We start from the raw sequence: 23,179 nt of genomic DNA, 5'->3' as shown, positions 1-23,179 counted from the left end.
TCTCTATAGTACAAGTGTCAGAGATGAAAGAAAATCAGTAAAATGTATATGAAAATAATATATAAATTGGTTAATAAATAAATGTGATAGAACAACAACAAAGACATGATATAAAAACAAAAACATGATATAAAAACAACATTGATAAAAACAATGACTAATAAATTGATTAAACTTATTCTAATATCTCCCTGTATACCACATTAAGAGTAAAAACACTTTCAGAGTGCTTGACTAATTTCCCTTGTGATGAAGTATATATAACTTTAACTTTAACGTCACAGGCTTTTCAAACTCAAGAGAAAGCAACATATAACTGACCATGTTAGAAAACGGGTTCAGGTAGGAATGTTCCTACTCTGTCTAGAATTTGCCCTTGTGATTTATTAATAGTCATAGCAAATGCTGGCATCCTGGGAAACTGTCTTCGAATTAATTTAAATGGGAGGCCAGTGTCAGACGGGGACAAATCAATTCTTGGAATCAGAACAACCTCTCCTTCTGCAGATCCTGTTAATACTTCAGCTTCGATTATGTTAGGTCACAATCTTTTGATAATAAATCTAGTACCATTACAAAGACCCCATTTCTATTAAGATTTCTCAGTGGCATGATGATTACACCTACTTTCAATTTTAATTTATGACATGGCATTCCCAAAGGAGTAATACTGTTAAGAAATTCAATGGAAGCTTTATACGTATCACGCATGTGCGAGTCAACATTTATTTTTCAACTGCTAGTGTGCGTCATATGTACCAGCCAGTTGGTCAGTCAGAGCGTCGGACAGTCAGATGGATGGATGGTCAGTCACTTAGCCTTTTATCCTAGAGGCACAGTGCACAAAATTCATGCATGGTTGGGGTCCCTAGGCCTGGCCAGCGATCAGGGCCTATTGGGGCCGTCTCGCCCAGTCCCGATCCGGGCCAGGCCAGCCAGGGCCTGTTGGCTGCAGGACAGAGCCTGCCGGACAGGGGGAGGGACTGGGGGGGGGGGAGAGGGACAGCAGCAGGTTTGCCAGCTGGGGGGTGGCATGGGGGGAGGTTGGCTGGCCGTGTGAGGTTGGCTGTGGGAGTGCACTGACCACCAGGGGGCAGTTCCTGCACTGAGCATCTGCCCCCCTGATGGTCAGTGCATGTCATAGCAACTGGTCGACTGGTCATTCCAGTTGTCAGTCATTCTGGTTGTTCAGTAGTAAAGGTCACTTAGGTTTTTATATATCCTATATAATAAAGAGCTAATATGCTAATTAGACCAAACAGCAGAACGACCAGTCGCTATGACACACACTGACCACCAGGGGGGCAGACACTCAATGCAGGAGCTGCACTGTGGTCAGTGTGCTCCCACAGGGGGAGGGCCCTTAGCACAGCAGTGGTGGTGGGAACCTCCCTCCTCTGTGGCTGTTGGACATCCCCCAAGGGGTCCCAGCCTGTGAGAAAGCCGGGCTGAGGGACCCTGTCCTTCCTCCCCACCCCCACCCCCCGCAAGTGCACAACTGTCGTGCACCGGGTCTCTAGTATATATAGATAACATAAGCAAAATATAGTGCCAGGTACATAATGCGTGTTCTACAAATGAAGGTTACTATTATTACTATTAATAGAATAACCAAAGGAAAAAAAAGCGCTAACCTAAACCCCAACTAGGTGAAACCTGTAAATGGCAGGCCAGAGCCTTTTCCTCTAGCTATGACCAGAGGCGCCCAGGGCCGCTTACAACAGAAAGCTAGCATTTCCTAGCATCAGCATGTTCCACCATAGTTTGCCTGCTCTGAGTTGCTTCTATGTGCTACTGGATTCTAAATACCAGAGAAGAAGGAGTACGTCACAGCAAAGTCCAGAGTTGTCTTTTCCTAGCATACTTGCTGGTTTAAAAGACATAACGACATTCTATTTGCTAGGGTTTTCAAAAAGCTCTACCCTTTTGCTCCAAACTATCTCCCCTCTCTCACTGAAACACCCTCCGGAATATACTGTCAGAGCCTCATCCTTTACCTCCCACGTGCCTCCCCATCATGATTTCTTTCTATTTACAAGCTGGGGAGACAATGCTGCAGGGAAGTGGCAGTAGAGAGAAAAAATCATGTTCTGACAGCAAAGAAGGAAATAATTCAATATTAGTCCATTTTTTAAATGTGGGTTAAATTAGAAAATAAAACCAGTTTACCTGACCCTGAAGTAACTATAAACTGCTGTAACCCCAGATAAACGTCTAAATTGTCCTGAAGAACTGGGAACTGTAAACAAAGAAACAACAATTAAAAAACAAAACATAAATTTTACCATTAAAACAGCCCATGTACCTCTGGGAGGTGGGGAGGTGGGGTGGGATAAAAACTCTTCTCTGGAAACCTTGCGTGCTCTAAGAAGAGGTAGCTCCCCGCATCCCTAACAATTTCTATAACTGAAACCACCATCAGTTTGATACTTTTTTAAAACCAAGCAGTGGATGCTGGGTATGATTATGATGTTCCTAAAAGAGGACTTCAAGCCCCAAATGATCTGATCCTTTTAGAGTTCTGAGACGGGCCCATCTCCCTTCAAATCCAAGGTAAACCTACCCTTGAGAGAAATACAGATATGCCTTGATTCAACTGCATGGCAAAGTGAAAAGACAGGCCAAATTATTTGGAAGCCATTTTCCCTTACTCATTTAGCAGATAGGACCTTCATAACCAGAGCTGTATCTTTTCTTTCTAAATTGCTATTCACCACTAAGATAAAGATAAAAACTTTAATGTGGCAAATCCCTAAGAATGGCAGGTGACAAAATGGCAATCTCCATAGAAAAACATAAGATACAATGCAAAGCTGACGCCAATAAATTACCTTGCCTTTGAAGGAGAGAGGCTTAATGAAATCTCCTCAGAAAAAGAGGTTTCACTTAATCAGTGAAATCAGTCCTAAGACTGAAGATTCTAGCACATAAATATAGGCAGGAGTGCCAGCAATTTGCCAAGAGTGAGCTTTACAATGGCTGGCTTTTCAGCAATGTAAGTCATATAAATAAACCTTCTATTCGGCCCGGCCACTTTCGAGCTACTGATGAAGGCATTAGTAAAGTTCATATTATAGACAAGCGTTTAGGAAGAAAAAACAGGGCTTCCCAAAGTTGATCTAACATGTTTGGGGGAAGTATTAACATTTGATCAATTTGAGGATTGGGTATAGTAACTATTACTTTCCGCTTAGAATATACACTGAGTGGCCAGATTATTATGACCTCTGAACGCATAATAATCTGGCCACTCAGTGTATATCCTATATAATAAAAGGCTAATATGCAAATTTTCCCCTCAACCAGGAGTTCAACCAGCAGGCAGGCTGGCCAACCGCCCATGTCCCCTCCCCCTGGCCAGGCTGGCCGGATGGCCGGACCCCACCCATGCATGAATTCATGCACCAGGACTCACACACACACACACACACACACACACACACACACACACACTGAGTGGCCAGATTATTATGTGTTCAGAGATCATAATAATCTGGCCACTCAGTGTATATATTTTTATAATACTGGTGAGCAAAAAAGCCTTACTGCTCATCCTATATGTGCAGGGAAATCATTGGGCTCTTTACCCCCTCCAAACGTGAGTTACCAGTGTTGAGAAGGCGTGTGTGGGAAGGAGCTCCATCACTTTGGCCACTACCTCCAAGCTCTGGCGTAAGTACCGCTGCCACTCTGTCTGCTGCTGCAGGGGAAACACAGACGGGTCAGCCCTCCTACAGGCAGGGTCCTGTCATTCTCCCTGCCAAGTGATCCTCAGCCTCACTCTTAGACATACCATCTTGAAGAAATGGCAAATGATGGAACCAGGTTATTTGGTACTTTAAAAAGGCCAAGCTAAAAGGTATTTTTTAACCCAATAAAGTATCATTAAAAGCTTTTTCCTAAAAAAGAGATGATCCCAATGGACATAGACACTAGGGGGTGAGGGTATGAACAAGGGGGTTGGGGGGCAATGGGGGAATAAGGACACATATGTAATACCTTAATCAATAAAGAAAATAAAAAAAAAAAAGAGATGATCTGAGAATGAACTACTTTTTCCCCTACAGTCATAGGAACAGAGAAAGAAAAGCCACTTGTGAAAACAATGCTCGTGTCCCCTTTCGCCCAGCCCAGCTATAGGAACTGGTCACTCATTCCTTCTGAGACAGGCCAGTACTGGGTTCTGTAAGTATCACTAAGTCAGTGCCACTGAAGTATGGTCTACAAAGAGGCAGCATCGGATCTCCTGGGGGTCTGTTAGATGTGCAATGCTGTGAGCCCCACCCCAAACCTCCTGAATCAAAATCTGTTTAACATCTGTGCCAGTGACTCTTATCCATGCTAGAATACGAGAAAGCATTGGCCTAAGTCATACAGTTAACAAGAAGTGAAGCCAAAGTTTACCAAGCACCTAGCATGTACCAGGCATGTAGCCAGTCCTTCTGCATGTGTTACCTTCACACAACTGTCAACACAGACATACCTCCCCGTTTTGGGAGATGAGAAATTTAAGGTTCAGAGAAATTCAAAGCCCTGGCCTCTGTCTCCTTCATGGATTCAAATCCAGGCCATCTGATTCCCAGTACAGAGTACAGAGCTCTTTCCAACCCAAACATGGCTACCCTCATGGTCTTGATTATGCCACAGTCACTGCTATTTTGAAGCTATATCAGTGACTTGACAATTTTGAAGTGCATGGTGGTTAAGGAAAAAAAACACTAGAGTTGTGTCCTTAAAGACATTTTCCTTATCAATGTGGGACACCAGCATCAATAAATTCAAAACTGATTTTAAGAAATATCAGTTTACAAAATATACACAAAAGAAATTTCCTTTCATTCTAGCCTTATCGTTTAAGTATCTCTTTCACTATTTACACCAGCATCCAACTAGCTTTTATCTGTTGCCCAGAGTGGGGAGTGGAGGTGTGGGTGCCAGGCAGGGAAAATAGGAGGGATACAGAAGTCTTACACTTTTCACTGAACAGATGTACTTACATCTCTAGCCCACATAGGTAAAAATGCCTGTAAAACTTTTTTTACAGTTAATGAACCCAAAGAGACGGGCAGGATATAAATTTCAAATGAACAACTCAAACTGTAAGACTACTCTGGCTTAAAATGTCTCCAGAGCCAAGGACTGGACGCTCCAGGTCTCCACGCTGATTCACACCACAACATGACAAGCAGGAAAGGCCAACAAGGGCGTGCTGCTTACATCGTCATCCAGAGTCTCGTCATCCAACTCCTCCAGCTGGGCCTGGTTGTATCTGAACTGGATTCGATTCAACACCTCCGAGAGCAAGAGGACTAGGGCGTCTTCGTACCTACGTGTGGGGAGAAATCAACATCAGGTGAGAGCAGGCTTTTAGCCTCAGACGTCAAAAAGGCATCCTGCACTGTGAAAGGAATGGCGTCGTGTGCTGAGTTACCGTACACAGAAGGAGCATCTACACTTAACTAGTGTCTGGGCTGGCAAGTGTGTAGGTGAGGGCGGAGCAGTAGCAGGTGTTCTTTATTTAACGATGCTCCGGCACCTTCTTGCTGGACGGACCCTTTTAACATCTATAATGTCCTTCTTCTTTGTCTCTGGCAGCGATTTTTGTCTTCAGCTCTATTTTGTCTGACATCAGTGTAGCTACCCCGACCTCTTTTGGTTATTGTTTTCATGAAATACCTTCTTCTATCCTTTTTATTTCAACCTGTGTCTTTGAAACTAAAGTGAGTCTCTTGTAGACAACACAGATTTGGACAAACTTTTTTTCATCCATTTTGCCAATTTCTACTTTTTAACTAGAAGTTAACCCTTTACATTTAATGTAATTACTGATAAGGAAGGACTTCTGCCATTTTGCTGTTTTCTCCGTGTCATATCGTTTTGTTTCTCAATTCCTCCATTTGGTGCTAAATAGATATTTTCCAGTGTACCATTTTAATTCTCTTGTCATTTCTTTTACCATATATATATATATATACATATATATATATATATGTATTATATATATATTTAATTTTATTTTTCCATCCCCGTTTATCTCCTCTATGTCCTCTTTCACCTCCACCTCCATAACCACCCACTGTTGTCCAAGTGCATGAGTTCACTCTTTTTTTTTCTTTTTTACTTAATCCCTCTATCCACACCCACCCCACCCCCCGAGCTATCTGCCCGCTCTCTACTTATTAGTCTGTGTCTAATTTGCTTGGTAGTTCAGCTTGTTCATTAAATTCCACATTTGAGTGAAATCATATGGTACTTGTCTTTCTCTGTACCATATATTTTCTCAGTGGTTGCTCTGGGGAACTGCAGATACTACATATAAATATCAATTAATTCAATGATTCAATCCTTTTAACAACTGAGAGAGGTAAGTGGTATTAATGGTATTCTTCTGATGAGAAAACTACAGTTGATAGAAGTTAAATAAATTGCCCAAAGCTAGCTGAGTTGAATCCAAGGCTCCCTAACCCAACATCCCATGTTCTCTCTACACATAAAACACCAATGGGCTTTGAGCCTGCTCCACCCACTCCCCCAAACCTACTCTTTTATTTTTCTTTAAATCCTCACCCCAGGATATGTTCTTCATTGATTTTTTAGAGACAGAAAAAGGAAGGGGGAGGGGGAGGAATGGGGGAGGAGAAGAGAGGAGGGAGGGAAAGGAGGAGAGGAAGAGGGGAGAGAGGGGGAGGGGGAAACATAGATGGGCTGCCGGCTGCCCCCTGCACATACCCTGACCAGAGATCGAACTCACAACCCAGGTATGTGCCCTGACTGGGACTCAAACCCACAACCTTTTTGGTGTACAGAATGATGCTCCAACCTACTGAGCAACCCAAGCCTGCTCTTTAATCAGTTTTAACAACACATAATCTAAGGGGAAAAAATGGCAAGAGCCTGGAGAAACCCTGATGCACAACAGTTGCTAACGCAAAAGCCAACAAACCACTAATTTTTAGAACAAATCATGTTGCTTAAGTGCTTGCCTGTCCTGAAATGTTTCTCAGATAGGATCAGGAATTGCTTCCACTCATAAAGCAAGCCATCATGCTGGTCATTCAGCTCTCAGCACCAACCTACTCTTCAGACTGTGTGATACTGGAGCTGAGATGACACAAAGCACACTTCTCCGCAGCCCACTGGGCTCTCTCAACAGGGTGCAGAGGAAGACAGGGCGGGGGAGAGGAGGAGAGGAGGGGGAGGGACTCCGTCTTCCTATGGGCTTGCTGACCAGCAGTGTCACCCCAACAACAGTCATCTGGTGGTGACACCTGTTCCAGTTTCCAGCTTCCGCACTCCCAGAACCAGCTCATCGTGCACTCTCAGCAGTGACAGTAGTGGCCAAACTATTCTCTCTCCTCCATGGGCCCCCCAGGAGCTCCTGTGGCAGTGGGGTAGCCCTCTGTCCTCAGACACATAAGCTCTAGCTGCCTAGGTTCATCTCTCTGATGAACATTTCATAACCCCAACCTCTTTCCTTTGGTACCCCTCAACCTAGGGGTGGAGTTGCTTCCTATAGTTATCATCTGTTATCTCAGGGTTCCCCTTTTACTTTCCCAGTCCTCTAAAACCAGTTTAATCAATTTCCTACACTGAATTCTTAAAATAATCTAGTAATTTCTGTTTTCCTGACAGGACTCAGTCTATATATGTGAGTACTAGGATAACAAGATAACCAAAGTTGAATGACATCCAATGTCAAGATCAAATACAGGCCATCTAGTCTAAGAGTTCCAACTTACGTGATGAGAGTGTTTGTAAATGACTTCAAAACCTAGATTACATTGGTAACTAAACATGGCCCAGAGAAGAATACTGGCAGGGAAATCAGTAATAAAAAGGCAACATCTATGGGAAAAATGGCAAGAGAATCAAAATCCCAGCCACAGAGATCAGACAAGAAGAAAAAAATCAAAGGCATTCAACTTGAAAAGGAGTAAGTAAAATTGTCATTATCCATAGAAGACATGATATTGTACATAGAAAACCTACAGACTCCACAAAAAAACTACTAGAATTAATAAATGAGCCCGGCAGGTTTGACTCAGTGGTTGAGCATCGACCTATGAACCAAGAGGTCATGGTTCGATTACCATATAGGGAATATGCCTGGGTTGTGGGCTCAATCCCCAGGGGATGTACAGGAGGTAGCCAATCAATGATTCTCTCTCATCATTGAAGTTTCTCTCTCTTTCCCTTCCTCTCTGAAATATATGTGTATGTTTGTGTGTGTGCCTGTGTGTGTATCCTATCCTATATAATAAAAGCCTAGGTGGCATCACACCCTCGCGCAACATCGTCACAAGATGGCTGCCACAAGATAGCCACACGCACAGCAGAGGTGGGGCCCGGTGGCCGCTCTGTGCAGTGAAAACCTGGGGGTCCTGTGGCTCTGCGTGGTGCAGAGGAGGCTGGTCCCAGTGTCTCCGCCGCCTCACACAAAGGAGGCGGGTCACAGCAGGAAAAGGCAGTTGTGGGTGATCAGGCCGGCAGGGGAGGGCAGTTGTGGGTGATCAGGCCAGCAGGGGAGGGCAGTTGTGGGTGATCAGGCCGGCAGGGGAGGGCAGTTGTGGGTGATCAGGCCAGCAGGGGAGGGCAGTTGGGAGAGATCAGGCCGGCAGGGGAGGGCAGTTGGGGGCCATCAGGCCCCAGCAGGGGAGGGCAGTTGGGGGCCATCAGGCAACAGGGGAGGGCAGTTGGGGGCCATCAGGCCGGCAGGGGAGGGCAGTTGTGGGTGATGGGGCTGGCAGGGGAGGGCAGTTGTGGGTGATCAGGACAGCAGGGGAGGGCAGTTGGGGGTAATCAGGCCGACAGGGGAGGGCAGTTGGGGGTGATCAGGCGGCAGGGGAAGGGAGTTGTGGGTGATCAGGCCAGCAGGGGAGGGCAGTTGGGGGTGATCAAGCCAGCAGGGGAGGGCAGTTGGGGGCCATCAGGCCCAAGCAGGGGAGGGCAGTTGGGGGTGATCAGGCCACAGGGGAGGGTAGTTGGGGGCCATCAGGCCGGCAGGGGAGGGCAGTTGTGGGTGATCGGGCTGGCAGGGGAGGGCAGTTGTGGGTGATCAGGACAGCAGGGGAGGGCAGTTAGGGCAATCAGGCCAGCAGGGGAGCAGTTAGGCATCAATCAGGCTGGCAGGGGAGTGCTTAGGGGACAATCAGGCTGGCAGGCAGGCAGGCAAGCGGTTAGGAGCCAGAGGTCCTGGATTGTGAGAGGGATGTCTGACTGCTGGTTTATCGGGTCTAAACCGGCAGTCAGACATCCCCCGAGGGGTCCCAGATTGGAGAGGGTACAGGCCGGGTTAAGGGACAGCCCCCACCCCCGTGCACAAATTTTGTGCACTGGGCCTCTGGTATAATAAAAGGCTAATATGCAAATTGACTGAACGGCAGAACGACCAGTCACTATGATACGCACTGACCATCAGGGGGCAGATGCTCAACAGAGGAGCTGCCCTCTGGTGGTCAGTGCGCTCCCACAGGGGAAGCGCCACTCAGCCAGAAGCAGGGCTCATGGCTGGGGAGTGCAGCGGCGGTGGCGGGAGCCTCTCCTGCCTCTGCGACAGCGCTAAGGTGTCCAACTGATGGCTCCCGGACTGCGAGACGGCGCAGGCCAGGCTAAGAAACCACCCCCCAGTGCACGAATTTTGTGCACTGGGCCTCTAGTGTGTATGTATGTATGTATGTGTGTGTGTGTATATAAGTGTGTATGTGTGTGTGTGTGTGTGTGTGTGTGTGTGTGTGTATAAATCCCATTTACCATTGCAACTAAATAAATAAATAAATAAATAAATAAGATACCTTGGAATAGCCCTAGCCGGTTTGGCTCAGTGGATAGAGGGTCAGCCTGCAGACTGAAGGGTCCCAGGTTCAATTCCAGCCAAGGGCACATGCCTGGGTTGCAGGCTCAACCCCCAGTAGGAGGCATGCAAGTGGGCAGCCGATCAATGATTCTCTCTCATCACTGATGTTTCTATCTCTCTCTCTCTCTGAAATCAATAAAGAATTTTTTTTTTAAAGATACCTTGGAATAAACCTAACCAAGGAGGTAAAAGACCTGTACTAGGAAAACTACACGACACTGAAGAAAAAAAATAGAGAAAGATACAAACAAATGGAAGAATATACTGTGTTCATGGATTGGAAGAATTAACATCATTAAAATGTCCATACTACCCAAAGCAATCTATTAATATCTAAAAGGGAATTTAAAGACTTTGAAGCTATTTAAAGACTATAAAAAAGTAATAAAAGTAGTGGATAAAAGAAAAAAAAAGTTTAGTGGAGTCATAAGAGTAGGGCCTTCATCCAATAGGTCCAATGCCCTTACATGAAGAGGCAGTGACAAGAGAGCACATGTATGCTCCCCCTCTCTCCCCATGTAAGCACAGAAGAAAGGCCCTGAGAGCACTAAGAGAGAAGACAGCATCTGCAAGCCAGGAAGACTCCTCACCGGAAACTGCATCGGCCAGCACCTTGGTCTGTGACTTCTAGTCTCCAGAACTGTGAGAAAATAAATCTCTGTTATTTAAGCCACTCAGCCGATGGTATTTTGTTAAGGCAGACCTAGCTGAATTAATAAGAGAGAAACCTGGAACTTCAAGAATGAAGGAAAAGCAAGAGACTTGGCAAATGCGTGGGTAAATACAATAAACTATTTCTCTCCTGTTAAGATCTTTAATATATGAATGATTAACAAAAGCAAAAACTGAACATTGTCTGATAAGGTTGTCAATGTACACAGATGTTAAACATATGACAACCTCAATACAAAGAAGGGAGAGTAAAGGATCAATATGCTGCTAAGGTTTCTACATTACAATTGAAGTGATGAAATGTAAGTGCAAAGTTAGGTATATATTTTGTAATGCCAGAGCAACTACTAAAAAAACTCATATAATGAGATATAGTCAAACATTCAGTAGATACATTAAAAGAGAAAACTAAATTTGCGTGCAACCAACACAGTCTCAAATGAAGCAAAAACTGATGAAACTGAAAAGAGACTGACAAACCCACAATTACACTTGGAGAGCTCACCTTTCTCAGTAACTGACAGAACAAGCAGGATAAAGACAACATGAAGAATGCTATCGACCAGCCTGATCAATGACTGACATTTATAAAACACTTCACCCAACTACAGGAGAATACATACTCTTTTCAAGTGCGTAATGAACAATCACCAAGAAGACTAGCTCATAAAACAAATCATAACAAATAGAAAAAAATGGAAATCATGCAAATTATGTTTTCAGCTCAAACTAAACTTGAAAACAACAAGATATATGGAAAATCTCAAATATTTGTAAATTAAACAGAGGAAATCTCAAGAGAAATTTGAAATACACTAAACAGCCCTGGACAATGTAATTCGGTGGTTGGAGAGTCGTTCTGTGCACTGAAGGGTCGCAGATTTAATTCCAGGTTAGGCACATACCCTGGTGAGGTTTTGATCCCTGGTTGGAACCCTGCATGAGGTAACAGATTGATGTTTCTCACATCAATCTCCTTTCTCTCCCCCTCCTCCCTTCTCTCTCTAGAATCAATGAAAAACATATCCTTAGGTGAGGATTTTAAAAAAATATATAGCCTGGCCAGTGTGCTAAATGATTAGAATATCAGCCCACTCACTGAAGGGTACAGATTTAATTCCCAGTCAAGGGCACTACCTGGATTGCAGGTTCATTCCCACCTAACCTCTCCCCTTTCCCCCAGCCCCAGTCAGGGTATGTGCGGGAGGCAACGGATCATTGTGTCTCTCTCACATGTCTGTCTGTCTGTCTTTGTCTCGCTCTCTTTCTCTCTCACCCTCCCTTCCATCCTCTCTGAAAAGCAATGGAAAAAAATACCATCAGGTGAAGATTAACAAAAGATAGATAGATAAATAAATTTTAAAAATACACTAAACAGTGAAAAGGAAAAGAGAAGATACTAAAAATTGATAAAGCTAAAGCTCTGCTCAGAGAAATTTTAAAGCTTTAAGAATATAATAGAGATAAACCTACAGATCTGTATGGCTCAAGCCACAGATGTGATTCCAAAAAAATCCCAACTTCTGAGAGTTAAATAAAATTTTACATGTTAAGGCAATTATATAGTAGATGCGCAGTAAGTATATGAGGAATGAAAGAACAAATGAACAAATAAATAAATACGTAGGCAATAAACAGACAACTCAAGATGGATAACTACAAAGGATTGAAGCATAATCCTGGATAGCTTTTTCAACTCTATAATGAAATAACTAAGACTAAAATCACTTACTCTCTAGGGAAGTCAAAGGCATGAATTTCTCTTAGCAGGAGCTAGAAAGCTACTGGAGCCTTCATTTAAAACTAGTTAACATCTTTTATTAACTGTATCAAAATGTCATGTGTCATAATGGCACTTCTTCTTTATTAAGCAGAAAACCCACTCAGGAAAAAAAAACGGGCAGCAATTTGTCTCATGCTCCCCCACTTTTGTTTACAGGTCAATCTAGTGTCACCCGGAATCCCTGACTGGTCTGTGGCCAGCACTTGTCCGTAGTCTCATGACAAAGGGGTTTGTTCACAAGTCAATAACTTTAGTTGCTTAACTCACTTCAGGTTTCCTCATCTTCCCGTAAAAATAAGTTTCTACACAGGTGGCTGCCTTCACATTGACAAGCACAAAGAGTGAGAGAGAAAAGGGAACACCAATACATATTTACTGAGCACTTACTGTCAGCCACGGTGCTTTACACACATGGGTTAATTTAATTTTCTCAACAACTTACAAAATAGGTACAACCACCCATAAAGTACAAAGGAGGAAAAGTACAAAGAAATTCAGGTCTTTCCACACCCCCTCAAAATGGCAAATCTGGACAATGAGCCCCACCAGCAATTCTTATTTTTTAAATTGATTTCAGACAGGAAGGGAGAGGGAGAGAGACAGAAACATCAATAATGAAGAACCATTGATCGGCTACCTCCCACACATCCCACATTAGGGATCTAGCCCAAAAGAGGGGCATGTGTCCTGACCAGGAATCGAACCATGAAATCCTGGTTCATAGGTTGAAGTTCAGCCACTGAGCCACGGCTGAGTGGGCCCCACCAGCAAGTTCAGCTGGGTAAGTTACAGAACTTTTTTACTCCATTAATATTGGAACCCAAGTTCTCTAAAATCCCCACCAGTTCTGATCAAGAAGCTCTGAAGTATTCTGACTGAGCAAGGAACATGCAGAGCTCCAATTTCCAAGCTCCTAAGACCAAAAATAAATCCATGTACATTTGTGCTTCTAAATTTGTAGCCTACAATGTCTACCACATTGTTGTCAGTGACGAATGATGCAAAACCTTTAAACCACAAGGAACAGGAACTCAGTGCTGCCTCTGTGACTTAACCACACCTACATTTCCCTCTAAGACACTGAGAAAACATTCTCGACTACTTCCTGTAAGATCAATTGTTTCTGAAATTCTGGCTCAACCACAAGTCTGATTCCTAAAGCACCCCAACTTCTCTCAGATATATTTTATTGGTTGAAAAACATTTGACCATATTTATAAGCTCTCAGATAAAATGAATGTGGTAATCACCAATAGCCAATGCCCTTTTTCAGCTGCTTCTGCAAAACAGCACAGCCTGATATATTGGGATCTTTTATAACTTGAACAGTAGCTACCAAACTTTCAAAACGTTCATTTAAAAACTTTTGAGCATGCTTGTATAAATGTACAGTATAAAAGGTGACAGATAAAATTTATCAGTTAAAGTTCAACTTTTTTCTTTGTGGACCCCAGTGGACTACTTATACACCGTTCCTGGTCAGTCTACTACCCTAGAACACGTCTAGACCACTAAGGGGTATTTGATGGACAAGCAGGTCTTCAGATGATGGTTACTCTTTCACAACATAAGCCACAGATCAACTCTGAAGGCTTGGGGTTTGGGCATTTTTGTTGTTTAAAGACATAAAAGTGTTGTAAGTGTATGCTTTAAAAAAAGTCATGCCCTAACCGGTTTGGCTCAGTGGATAGAGCGTCGGCGTGCAAACTGAAGGGTTCCAGGTTCGATTCTAGTCAAGGGCACATGCCCAGGTTTTGGGCTCAATCCCCAGAAGGGGCATGCAGGAGGCAGCCAATCAATGATTCTCTTTCATCATGATGTTTATATATCTCTCTCCCTCTACCTTCCTCTCTGAAATCAATAAAAATATATTCTTTTAAAAAGTCATGAAAAATTAGAAAGCTTCATTTAGGATGATAATCAAATGATCAATGAGAAAAATCCCTAGTGCTAAAAGTGGTCAGCCAGGCCCTACCTGGTTTGGCTCAGTGGATAGAGTGTCAGCCCACGAACTGAAGGGTCAGGGGTTCGATTTGGGCCAAGCCTACCTTGGTTGCAGGCTTGGTCCCTGGTCCTGGTTGGGGGCGTGCAGGAAGCAACCAATCGATGTGTCTCTCTCACATCAATGTTTTTCTCTCTCCCTCCCTTCCACTGTCTCTAAAAATCAATGGAAAAATATCTTTGGGTGGGGATTAACAATAACAAAAAAATAGTAGTCAGCCAGAACCACTGACAACTGTGGTATCAGATGCTATCAGATAACAGGTGCCTGGGCAGACAGGGCGACATCAGCAGGAAGGCTAAAGACCTTTAGGCTCTCCAGGGGCCCTGTCACTTAACTCCATGGTCACCACCATAGCCAAATGGCAGCAACATCATCTATTACTATTACTGTTGGGGTCATCACTGTGACTGAGTGTCTAATCATATGTTAGGTGCTATGCAGGTATTTTATACACATGATTCTATATACATCCTAGCCAACCTTCAAGACAGGTATTAGTATGCTAATTCTGCAAGAGGAAATAAATGTGGTCAGCATATAACCTGACCAACAGTAGCACTGCTACCAGGAAGCAGCAAAAGAAGTTAAACTCTATACCACTGCTCCTTGCTTTGGGACAATAGTCTGTCTAAGTGTATATTTAATAGTAATAATTTACTAGTGTACATTTTCTCAATGAAACCATATTCTCCACACCTAAAGCACATTTGTACTGTGCTTTAAGAAGGATTTCCATATTAATCACTTCCCCAGTTTATTCTTTCAACAAGCATGAGAGATATGAAAGAATATCTACAACTAAATATAGCAAAATTAGGCATAGTCCCAGGACTAAATGATGCAACTGTTAGGATCCAAGAAAGAGAATTTGGCAGAAGTACATTTGCTTTGAAGAATTTCATTCAAAAACACAATTACTTACAGTTAGCAAATTCACCAAAAACAGGATCTACTGTTGTGTAATAAGGTTTCTGATACATGAATGTACTACCCATAACCACAAGTGAGTTGGCACCATAGCAACTTGGAAGCTATTTTGCAATCACAAAAATAATGTTTGGGAACAAAAGTGCAAATGTTTAAACTTGAGATGCAAATATTTATAATTTTAAAAGCTCATAAAACCTCAGCAGTGGAAAGGGTTTTAGAGGTTCCATCCAACCTCTTCCCAGGCAGGGATTCTCCTCAGCACCTCCGTTTGGCACATTTCTGGGGAAGGCATGCTCACAATCTCCACCACCGACCACTGATACCATTTACTGAACATTTATAATGTGCCAAGCATTCTAAATACATTAGCTCATTATTTCTCAAATGAAGTAATGACCACAGTGTAAGGAAACACACTGTCTACCTGCAAGCAAAATGAGCTTGAGACACATGGGGGAAACATTTCCCCATTTTCTATTTTTATGCTAAGCAAAATAAGCCAGTCAGAGAAAGACAAGTACCACATGATCTCACTCGTAAGTGGAATCTAAGGAACAAAATAAACTGTTGAACAAAATAGACCCAGAGACATAGAAGCATGGAACAGACTGTCAAATCTCAGAGGGAAGGTGGGGTGGTTGGGTGGGAGGGAAGAGATCAACCAAAGAACTTGTATGCAAATATGCATAACCCATGGACACAGAAAATAGGGTGATGAAGGTCTGGGACAGGGATGGGTTAGAAGGGTCAATGGGAGAAAAAAGGGGACATACACCGAGTGGCCAGATTATTATGATCTCTGAACGCATAATAATCTGGCCACTCAGTGTATATCCTATATAATAAAAGGCTAATATGCAAATTGTCCCCTCGACCAGGAGTTCCACCAGCAGGCATGCCGGCCAACCGCCCATGTCCCCTCCCCCTGGCCAGGCTGGCTGGATCCCACCCATGCATGAATTCATTCACTGGGCCTCTAATACACACACACACACACACACACACACACACACACACATACACACACACACTGAATGGCCAGATTATTATGCGTTCAGAGATCATAATAATCTGGCCACTCGGTGTATGTAATACTTGCAACAATAAAGTTGTTGTTTTTTTCCAGCTGCCTCCTGCACACCCCCTACTGGGGATGTGCCCGCAACCAAGGTACATGCCCTTGACCGGAATCGAACCTGGGACCCTTCAGTCCGCAGGCCGACGCTCTATCCACTGAGCCAAACCGGTTAGGGCGACAATAAAGATTTTAAAAAATAATTTAAAAATATATATATCATTTTAAAAGTACAAAAGTAATTATTTGTGGATTATAGAATTATGGATAACTTATCTTCTTTATATTTTCTATCTTTGCCTGGTTTCTAAAATAAATACTTTTCCATGACAAGTATATATTACCTTATTAAGGAAATTTTCAAACACATACAAAAGGAGTAAGAATATAATGAACCCCAAGTTCCTACCAACTAAGTTCAACCTCAACCAACAAATGGCCAACCCACTTCCCCCTCTCTTCCCAGTGGATTATTTTAAAGCAAATCTCAGGTGTCACATCATTTCATCCAATAAAATACTTCACTAATGTCATTACAAACAACACACAATGCCCAGCCGGCGGGGCTCTGTGGTTGAGCATCGATCTATGAACCAGGAGGTCACAGTTGGATTCCCGGTCTGGGCACATGCCTGGGTTGCAATCTCGATCCCCAGTGTGGGGCATGCAAGAGGCAACTGATCAATGATACTCTCTCATCATTGATGTTTCTATCTCTCTGTCCCTCTCCCTTACTCTGAAATATTATATATATATATATATATATATATTTTAACACACACACACACACCACGAAGCATATCACACCTAAAAAAACAAACAAAAAAAACCACAGTATTTTTTAAACAGAAAAAAAATGTTTTCAGAAAATGAAATATTAAGGGGGAAAAGGAAGAAAATAGTAAATGGCATTACTACTTTAGGTTATGTGACTAAGTTTCACTGAAGAGGTCTGGCTGCATGGTTGACCCTTCAAGGTCATAAGAAAAACTGGCAAAAATGTCTACTTCTAAGTTATCAACATTTCTGGAGTTTACCTGTTGAGAACTGCTTCCTTGTCTCCCAGACGACTTTTAATTTTACTTGTCAGATAGTCCAAAAACAGCGTCCAGATGTCCAAGCAAGAGAAGTAACCTTCATGCGTAGGCTATGGTGCAAAAGAAATCCAGGCAATGAAATTACTTAGTGCAAATACTCCTTAGGAACCCACCCACCAGTATACTTCTACCAGAATGTTACAACCATAAGTCTAGGTTCCCTCAACCTCCTGGTGTCTTTTAGAGGATCTTCACAATTAGGCCTGTTGAACCTAACGAGACAAGGGTATCAGAGACATAGAAGCATGGAACAGACTGTCGAATCTCAGAGGGAAGGCGGGGGTGGCAGGATCAGATGTGGAAAGAACATAATTGGTGGCAGAATCAGATGTGAGCAGAACACGTCATTAGGGAGATACTAAGTGGGACAAATTGAGTTGCAAAATAAGCCAAGCGAACACCTATATTAAAATCTAAGACTGTGGTAAGGAGGACTCTTTCAGATTATCCAATTCAAATCTGTTTATAGAGAAGGAAACTGAGATCCAAAGATATTATTTATTCAAGGTCAGGGGGAGGAGCAGGTCCTTTTACCTCCAGCAAATGCTCTTTCCACGACATACCATTACGAAACTGAAAATAAATTTCAGTGGTTCCAAAGGTGCCAAGTTTACACATTTGAACATTAGGAAAGACCATTTGCAGTCTTCCTATATAACAGACTGAAAACGAGCTTGTTAAGTCTGACTCTCGGGCATCATCTCATCTGCAGAAGTAGGGGTGTCCAACAGGCTAACAGCATCTCTAACCCAGTGTTGATAAGGACAAAATGAGGAGAGGAGACAAAGTCTTTGTAGGATCCTAGTGCTGGACCATTTGAGTGATTGCAGTGACAAATGCTTTGGAGAGCTTTCAGCTCTATTTCTTACAAAATCCAGGCATTATACTCTCCACCATCTAGTCCTTCTCATACTAGTACATACTCAGTTTCAACTTGTGGTCCCTCAATCCCTTACAATCCTTTACAAGAACTCTTTGGTTTTAGTTGTGATGGCTTGATTGAACCACATATTGGTAGCAGAATCAGATGTGGAAAGAAATAATACCATCACCTTGGATCAGTTTTCCTTCCATTTCTGATCCACAAGGAAATCCAGAAGTTCACATGGACATGCATGAAGCTTGCCCAAGGAGTAACTAATGTTGGGTGGTAGTGTGCAGAGGGAGTTATGTGCCCAGTCGAGTCTGAGACTGAAAACTATAACTTAAAAAACAGCAGGCTCCAAGCTCACAACCCGCCAGGCAGCCCTGGCACCAGACGGCTAGAGCTCCATCAGGACCACTGACAAGCCATCCTCAGAAAAAAGAAAGACTGCTTCCTGTCTCCACTTCGGACTTCACAAAACGCAGGATACATCCATGAAAAGAAATGACGCAGACGATTAAGCAGGAAAACAACTGATAAGCCACATGGAGAGAAGGTGGGCAACTGGTGTGCAGGCACTCGACTTGCCCAGCCAGGAGATGTAGTCTTGTCCTGGCTTTTGGCTTGCTGAGCTTCCCATAATTAAGTCACCCAGCTCTACTTCATTGGTTTGAAATACTCACCAGCCCCCATTAAAGAACATAACTGACCAGATGCACATGGAAGTGTATTAGAGAAAAGCCACCATGTAAGTCCAGGTTTTATGGTGTTGTTAAAATACTTTATAATTATACACGTCTTACCAGGCCTTTGAATTAAAGATGTACTATGTGTGTGAAGGATGGGGAAAAAAGTGGGCAGATAAACCTTCTGTAGGACTGAAACACTGCCACTCACATTCATACATGCAAGCCCCACTGTGAGACCTTGTATATAACCCACATCTGGCCATTGACGATTGCTGTGGGAACAGACTGGTAAGATGATAACAATGATAGGGTGACTGCTAGTTTAAAGTCGTCCAACTTTTCAGAACCCACACAAGCCCGTTTTTTAAATGTACCTGCACTCAGATTTACTTATCATATTCCAGGGATAATTAGTCACTAAAGATCCTGACAAGTTTCTTTAAGAAACTAATGGCCTTGGCTGGTTTGGCTCAGTGGATGGAGCGTCGGCCTGCGGACTGAAGGGTCCCGGGTTCGATTCCAGCCACAATGGCACATGCCCAGGTTGCGGGCTTTATCCCCAGTGGTGGATGTGCAGGAGGCAGCCAATCAATGGTTCTCTCCCATCATTGATGTTTCTATCTCTCCTTCCCTCTCCCTTCCTCTCTGAAATCAATAAAGATATATTTTAAAAAAAAGAAAAGAAACTAATGATATCTCTCTTATTTGCAAGTGGTCTGTAGTGGTTAGTTGTCATTTGCATTGGTGTATGTGATTTTTAAAAATATATTTTTATTGATTTCAGAGAGGAAGGGAGACGGAGAGCTAGAAACATTAATGTTGAGAGAGAATCACTGATCAGCTGCCTCTTGCACACCGCCCACTAGGGGGTTGAGCCCAAAACCCAGGCTGACGGGGAATCGAACCGTGATCTTCTGGTTCACAGGTTGACACCCAGCCACTAAGCCACACCCAGCTGGGCTAGTCTGTGTTATCTTCACAATAGTCCTGGAAACTGAACAGATGTATTTTTCTACTTCCCATTTTATAGATAAAGGAGCCAAGGCTCAGAAGTTACCTGCCCAAGGTGACAAGATAAGGAACAGAAACAGAACTAAAATGGGGATCTTGAGACTCTGGTCCAGAGCCCTCCCAGACCCCCAGGCCATACTATCTCAGAGAGTTTTAGGAAGAAGGGGCAAAATGAAAAATGCAAGACCAAGAAGGAAGTGGTGATGACACAGTCAGAGAAAAAGCAGGAAGACAGAAATCATATGATTATTTGCAGACACCCCAGGGCCTCAGCAAGCAAGGAAAGTGACAGTGGAGGCAAACATCTGGTGAGCACTAGTGGCTGGAGGGACTGCAGCAAGACACTTAGGTGGGAAAAACAAAGTAGGAAAAGAAAGAGAAGAAAGCTACTAACACCATCTTTATCTTATTCTTTATCTATTCTTTCAAAATATGTTTACCAATACCAAACTTTTCATGAATTTTATAAACAAAAGGCAAAAATATTGAGTACATCCATAATAACCCTCCAGACAAGAGGAAAGCCCTATTTCCCCACTTTACAGTTAACTAAACTATGATGAAGTAAGTTCACACTGTTAGTGAGTAGATGAGAACTTAAAGCTCTCTCTAGAGAGCATTTAATTTCTTATTCTTAAATCGTATCCCAAAAAACTCCCCCACCACCAGCTCCTGACGCAGGAGTATGCCCTGCCATCTCTTCTCCACTGTGCCTCTCCAGCAAAGGCCTGCCCACCCTGTGGTAAACTGCACGGAGCACCTTCCAGATTCCCACCCCTCTGCCCAATGCTCAGCATCTGCTTCTGCCCAAACCTAGAGGACTCCACAGTCCAAGAACCTGCACCCAGAAAGAAAGGTCCTCACACAGGAGGCCACGAGAGCAGAAGGGAGCTCAGCTGACAGAGACCTGCAGGTAAAGGAGGAAGAAGGTTTTGGTTTGCTTCATTACCATATCTATTTCTTTTCCCAGCACATAAATATAATGTATATGTATATGTATATGTATATGTATATGTATATGTATATGTATATAAAACTACCCTTTTCAGTTCAATGGAGAACTACAATCAACGTAGGATTCTAGTGAAAGAATCATAAAGATGAACACTGGGAAAGACCCTGAAAATGCCCATGCAGCTGCTCACCTTAGGTAAGGAAACTGAAATCAAAAGAAACGAAATAGACTTTTTCGAAGGACACAGACCTAACAGGAACAATCAGACCTCAACAAGAATTTTTTAGTCCAAATCCAAAGAAGTCCTAAGATATGCACACTTGAACACATTCTTCTACACCATATAGGATACTAAAAGATCCCTTTTTACCTAGGGGGCAAGACTGCAAGACATTTTCATTCCATTGTCCCAAACAGACACCTTCTTTCTGACGGCAGCGCTGGCTCGCTTTCTTTCATTCCTGCTACACTTGTCCTATGCTATCTATCACATCCTTCTTTTGCCTGGTCCCCTTTAGGATTTGTCTGGACCCCTCTCAGAACTTTCCCATCTTTGATGCCCCTTTCTCTCTCCCATCCTCACCCTCCTACATTTCATCCCTTCTATTCCTCCTGAGGCCTGGTGAGCCAGCAGGTTTTCCTTCCTGCTCTGCACTCACCGGACTCTTGCACTTGGAGGTCTGACAGAGTCCAGTGATGATGGCACCAGTCTACAGTTACTGAACACACTGAGTGGAACCATTACAGCCTGTGGTTACCCTCCTCCACCTGCGCCCTTCCCTGTTCCCAGGAATGGTTCACCTTACCACTGGGTGCTCTGAGAAAGGCTGGCTCGCACACTAAATCCTAACTCCAAGTCCCCTATCACAGACACACACACTCCTCCCAGCCTAGACCCCTGCCTCTCCTCTAGCCCCATTAAGCTACATTAGTGATTTAAACAACCAGAAAAGTCTCCTAATAAAATCAGATGCCCTCACTGATAATTTCATCCCTAGTATGTACCAGCAGAAAGAGCTACATATGTACACCAAAAAATGTGTGCAAACATGTTCACTGCAACATGATCCCTGGTCACCAAAACTGGAAGCAGCCCAAATTGGCAGTGGAATAGATCTTCAGACAATGACTTACTATAAAGCAATGAAAAAGAACAACTACTACCACACAGCACAGATGAATTTCACAAACATAATACTAAATGAAAAAAGCCAGACAAAACAAATAATACTTTGTTTCCCTTAGAAACTAATCTGGGATGTTAAAGTCAAGATTGGGGTTACTTCAGGGAGAAATGAGGGGGAAGTGACTGGGAAGGGACATGAGGAGATTTCTGGGGGACTCTGATAATGGTTAATGTTCTAATTCTTGAGTTAGGTGGTGGTTACATGGTCTGCACTTTTCTGTATGTGTGTGATACTTCAATAAAAAAGCTGATTTTAACCACACACACAAATGGGCACAGGGATAGGGTACGAAGGAAATGTCTACAACTGGACTGTGGTGATGATGGCACAGTCTATAGTACCCAACGTTACTGCGTTGTCCCATTACAGCGGGTGAATTTAGTAGTATATAAATTTTACCTCAGTAAAGCTGTTAAAATATATACAAATAAAAAATAATGGGTAACTAAAATGTAAACTCAATGGAGGCAAGGGCTTTGAAGATTATATATACCTAGCTCCTGAAATATAATAGGAACTCAAAAAATATATGTTGAAGGGGGTTGGGGGTTAGGAGAATGTATGCTTCTCCAACAACACCATAGTGGTTAAGAGAGCACAGACTGCAAGGGCTCAAATCCTGGCTCCATCGCTTACTGTATGATCCTGAGCAAGTTATTTTTTGTGCCTCAGTTTTTTTTTGTTAAATGGAGATGATAATAATAATACGTACCTCACTGGGTTGTTATGAAGGATAAATGTGTTCATCTTTACATAATAAGCACTACAAAATGTTTGGGAAGTAAAGTTCTTTCTCCTGAAAATAACAAAGCAGACTTGGGGGGAGAAAGGGATGGGCAATTCTGGTGCATTACCTGATGAAATGTGTACTTAAACAAAAGTGTCAAAAATTCCACCACGGGGAACTGGGAGTAGGACTCAATTCTTCTTAAGTGAACACTCACAAAGAGCCGCAGAAAGTCAGTAAACTTCTCGATGTAGCTAAATAAGAAAAGACAAAAAGTGACAATGAGACACGCAGCACCTCCTTAAAAGAAAACTCAAATTCAATCCAAAT

The 23,179-nt window shown here is 43.0% G+C and overlaps 1 protein-coding gene across 5 annotated transcripts in view; it reads right to left on the bottom strand.

The window, feature by feature from the left end:
* The window catches only part of XPO6 (exportin 6), a 127,714-nt gene that overhangs the window by 39,126 nt on the left and 65,409 nt on the right, over positions 1–23,179 (bottom strand). For 3 of the 5 annotated variants that reach the window (XM_028134147.2, XM_008157687.3, XM_054714548.1), the window contains 5 exons: positions 22,977–23,103; positions 17,356–17,465; positions 5,218–5,326; positions 3,608–3,700; positions 2,170–2,239 (listed from right to left, as the gene is read on the bottom strand). In XM_028134147.2, the coding sequence (XP_027989948.2) occupies positions 2,170–2,239; positions 3,608–3,700; positions 5,218–5,326; positions 17,356–17,465; positions 22,977–23,103 (509 nt within the window). The remainder of the gene's footprint in view (positions 1–2,169; positions 2,240–3,607; positions 3,701–5,217; positions 5,327–17,355; positions 17,466–22,976; positions 23,104–23,179) is intronic. The other 2 variants (XM_054714546.1, XM_054714547.1) reach the window with 1 other exon arrangement.

This window comes from Eptesicus fuscus, chromosome 4 (genome assembly GCF_027574615.1).
Source record: "Eptesicus fuscus isolate TK198812 chromosome 4, DD_ASM_mEF_20220401, whole genome shotgun sequence".
In the NCBI taxonomy this organism is placed as follows: domain Eukaryota; kingdom Metazoa; phylum Chordata; class Mammalia; order Chiroptera; family Vespertilionidae; genus Eptesicus; species Eptesicus fuscus.
Note: the sequence above shows the minus strand (reverse complement) of the source record. Positions and strands in the feature narration are given on the sequence as shown.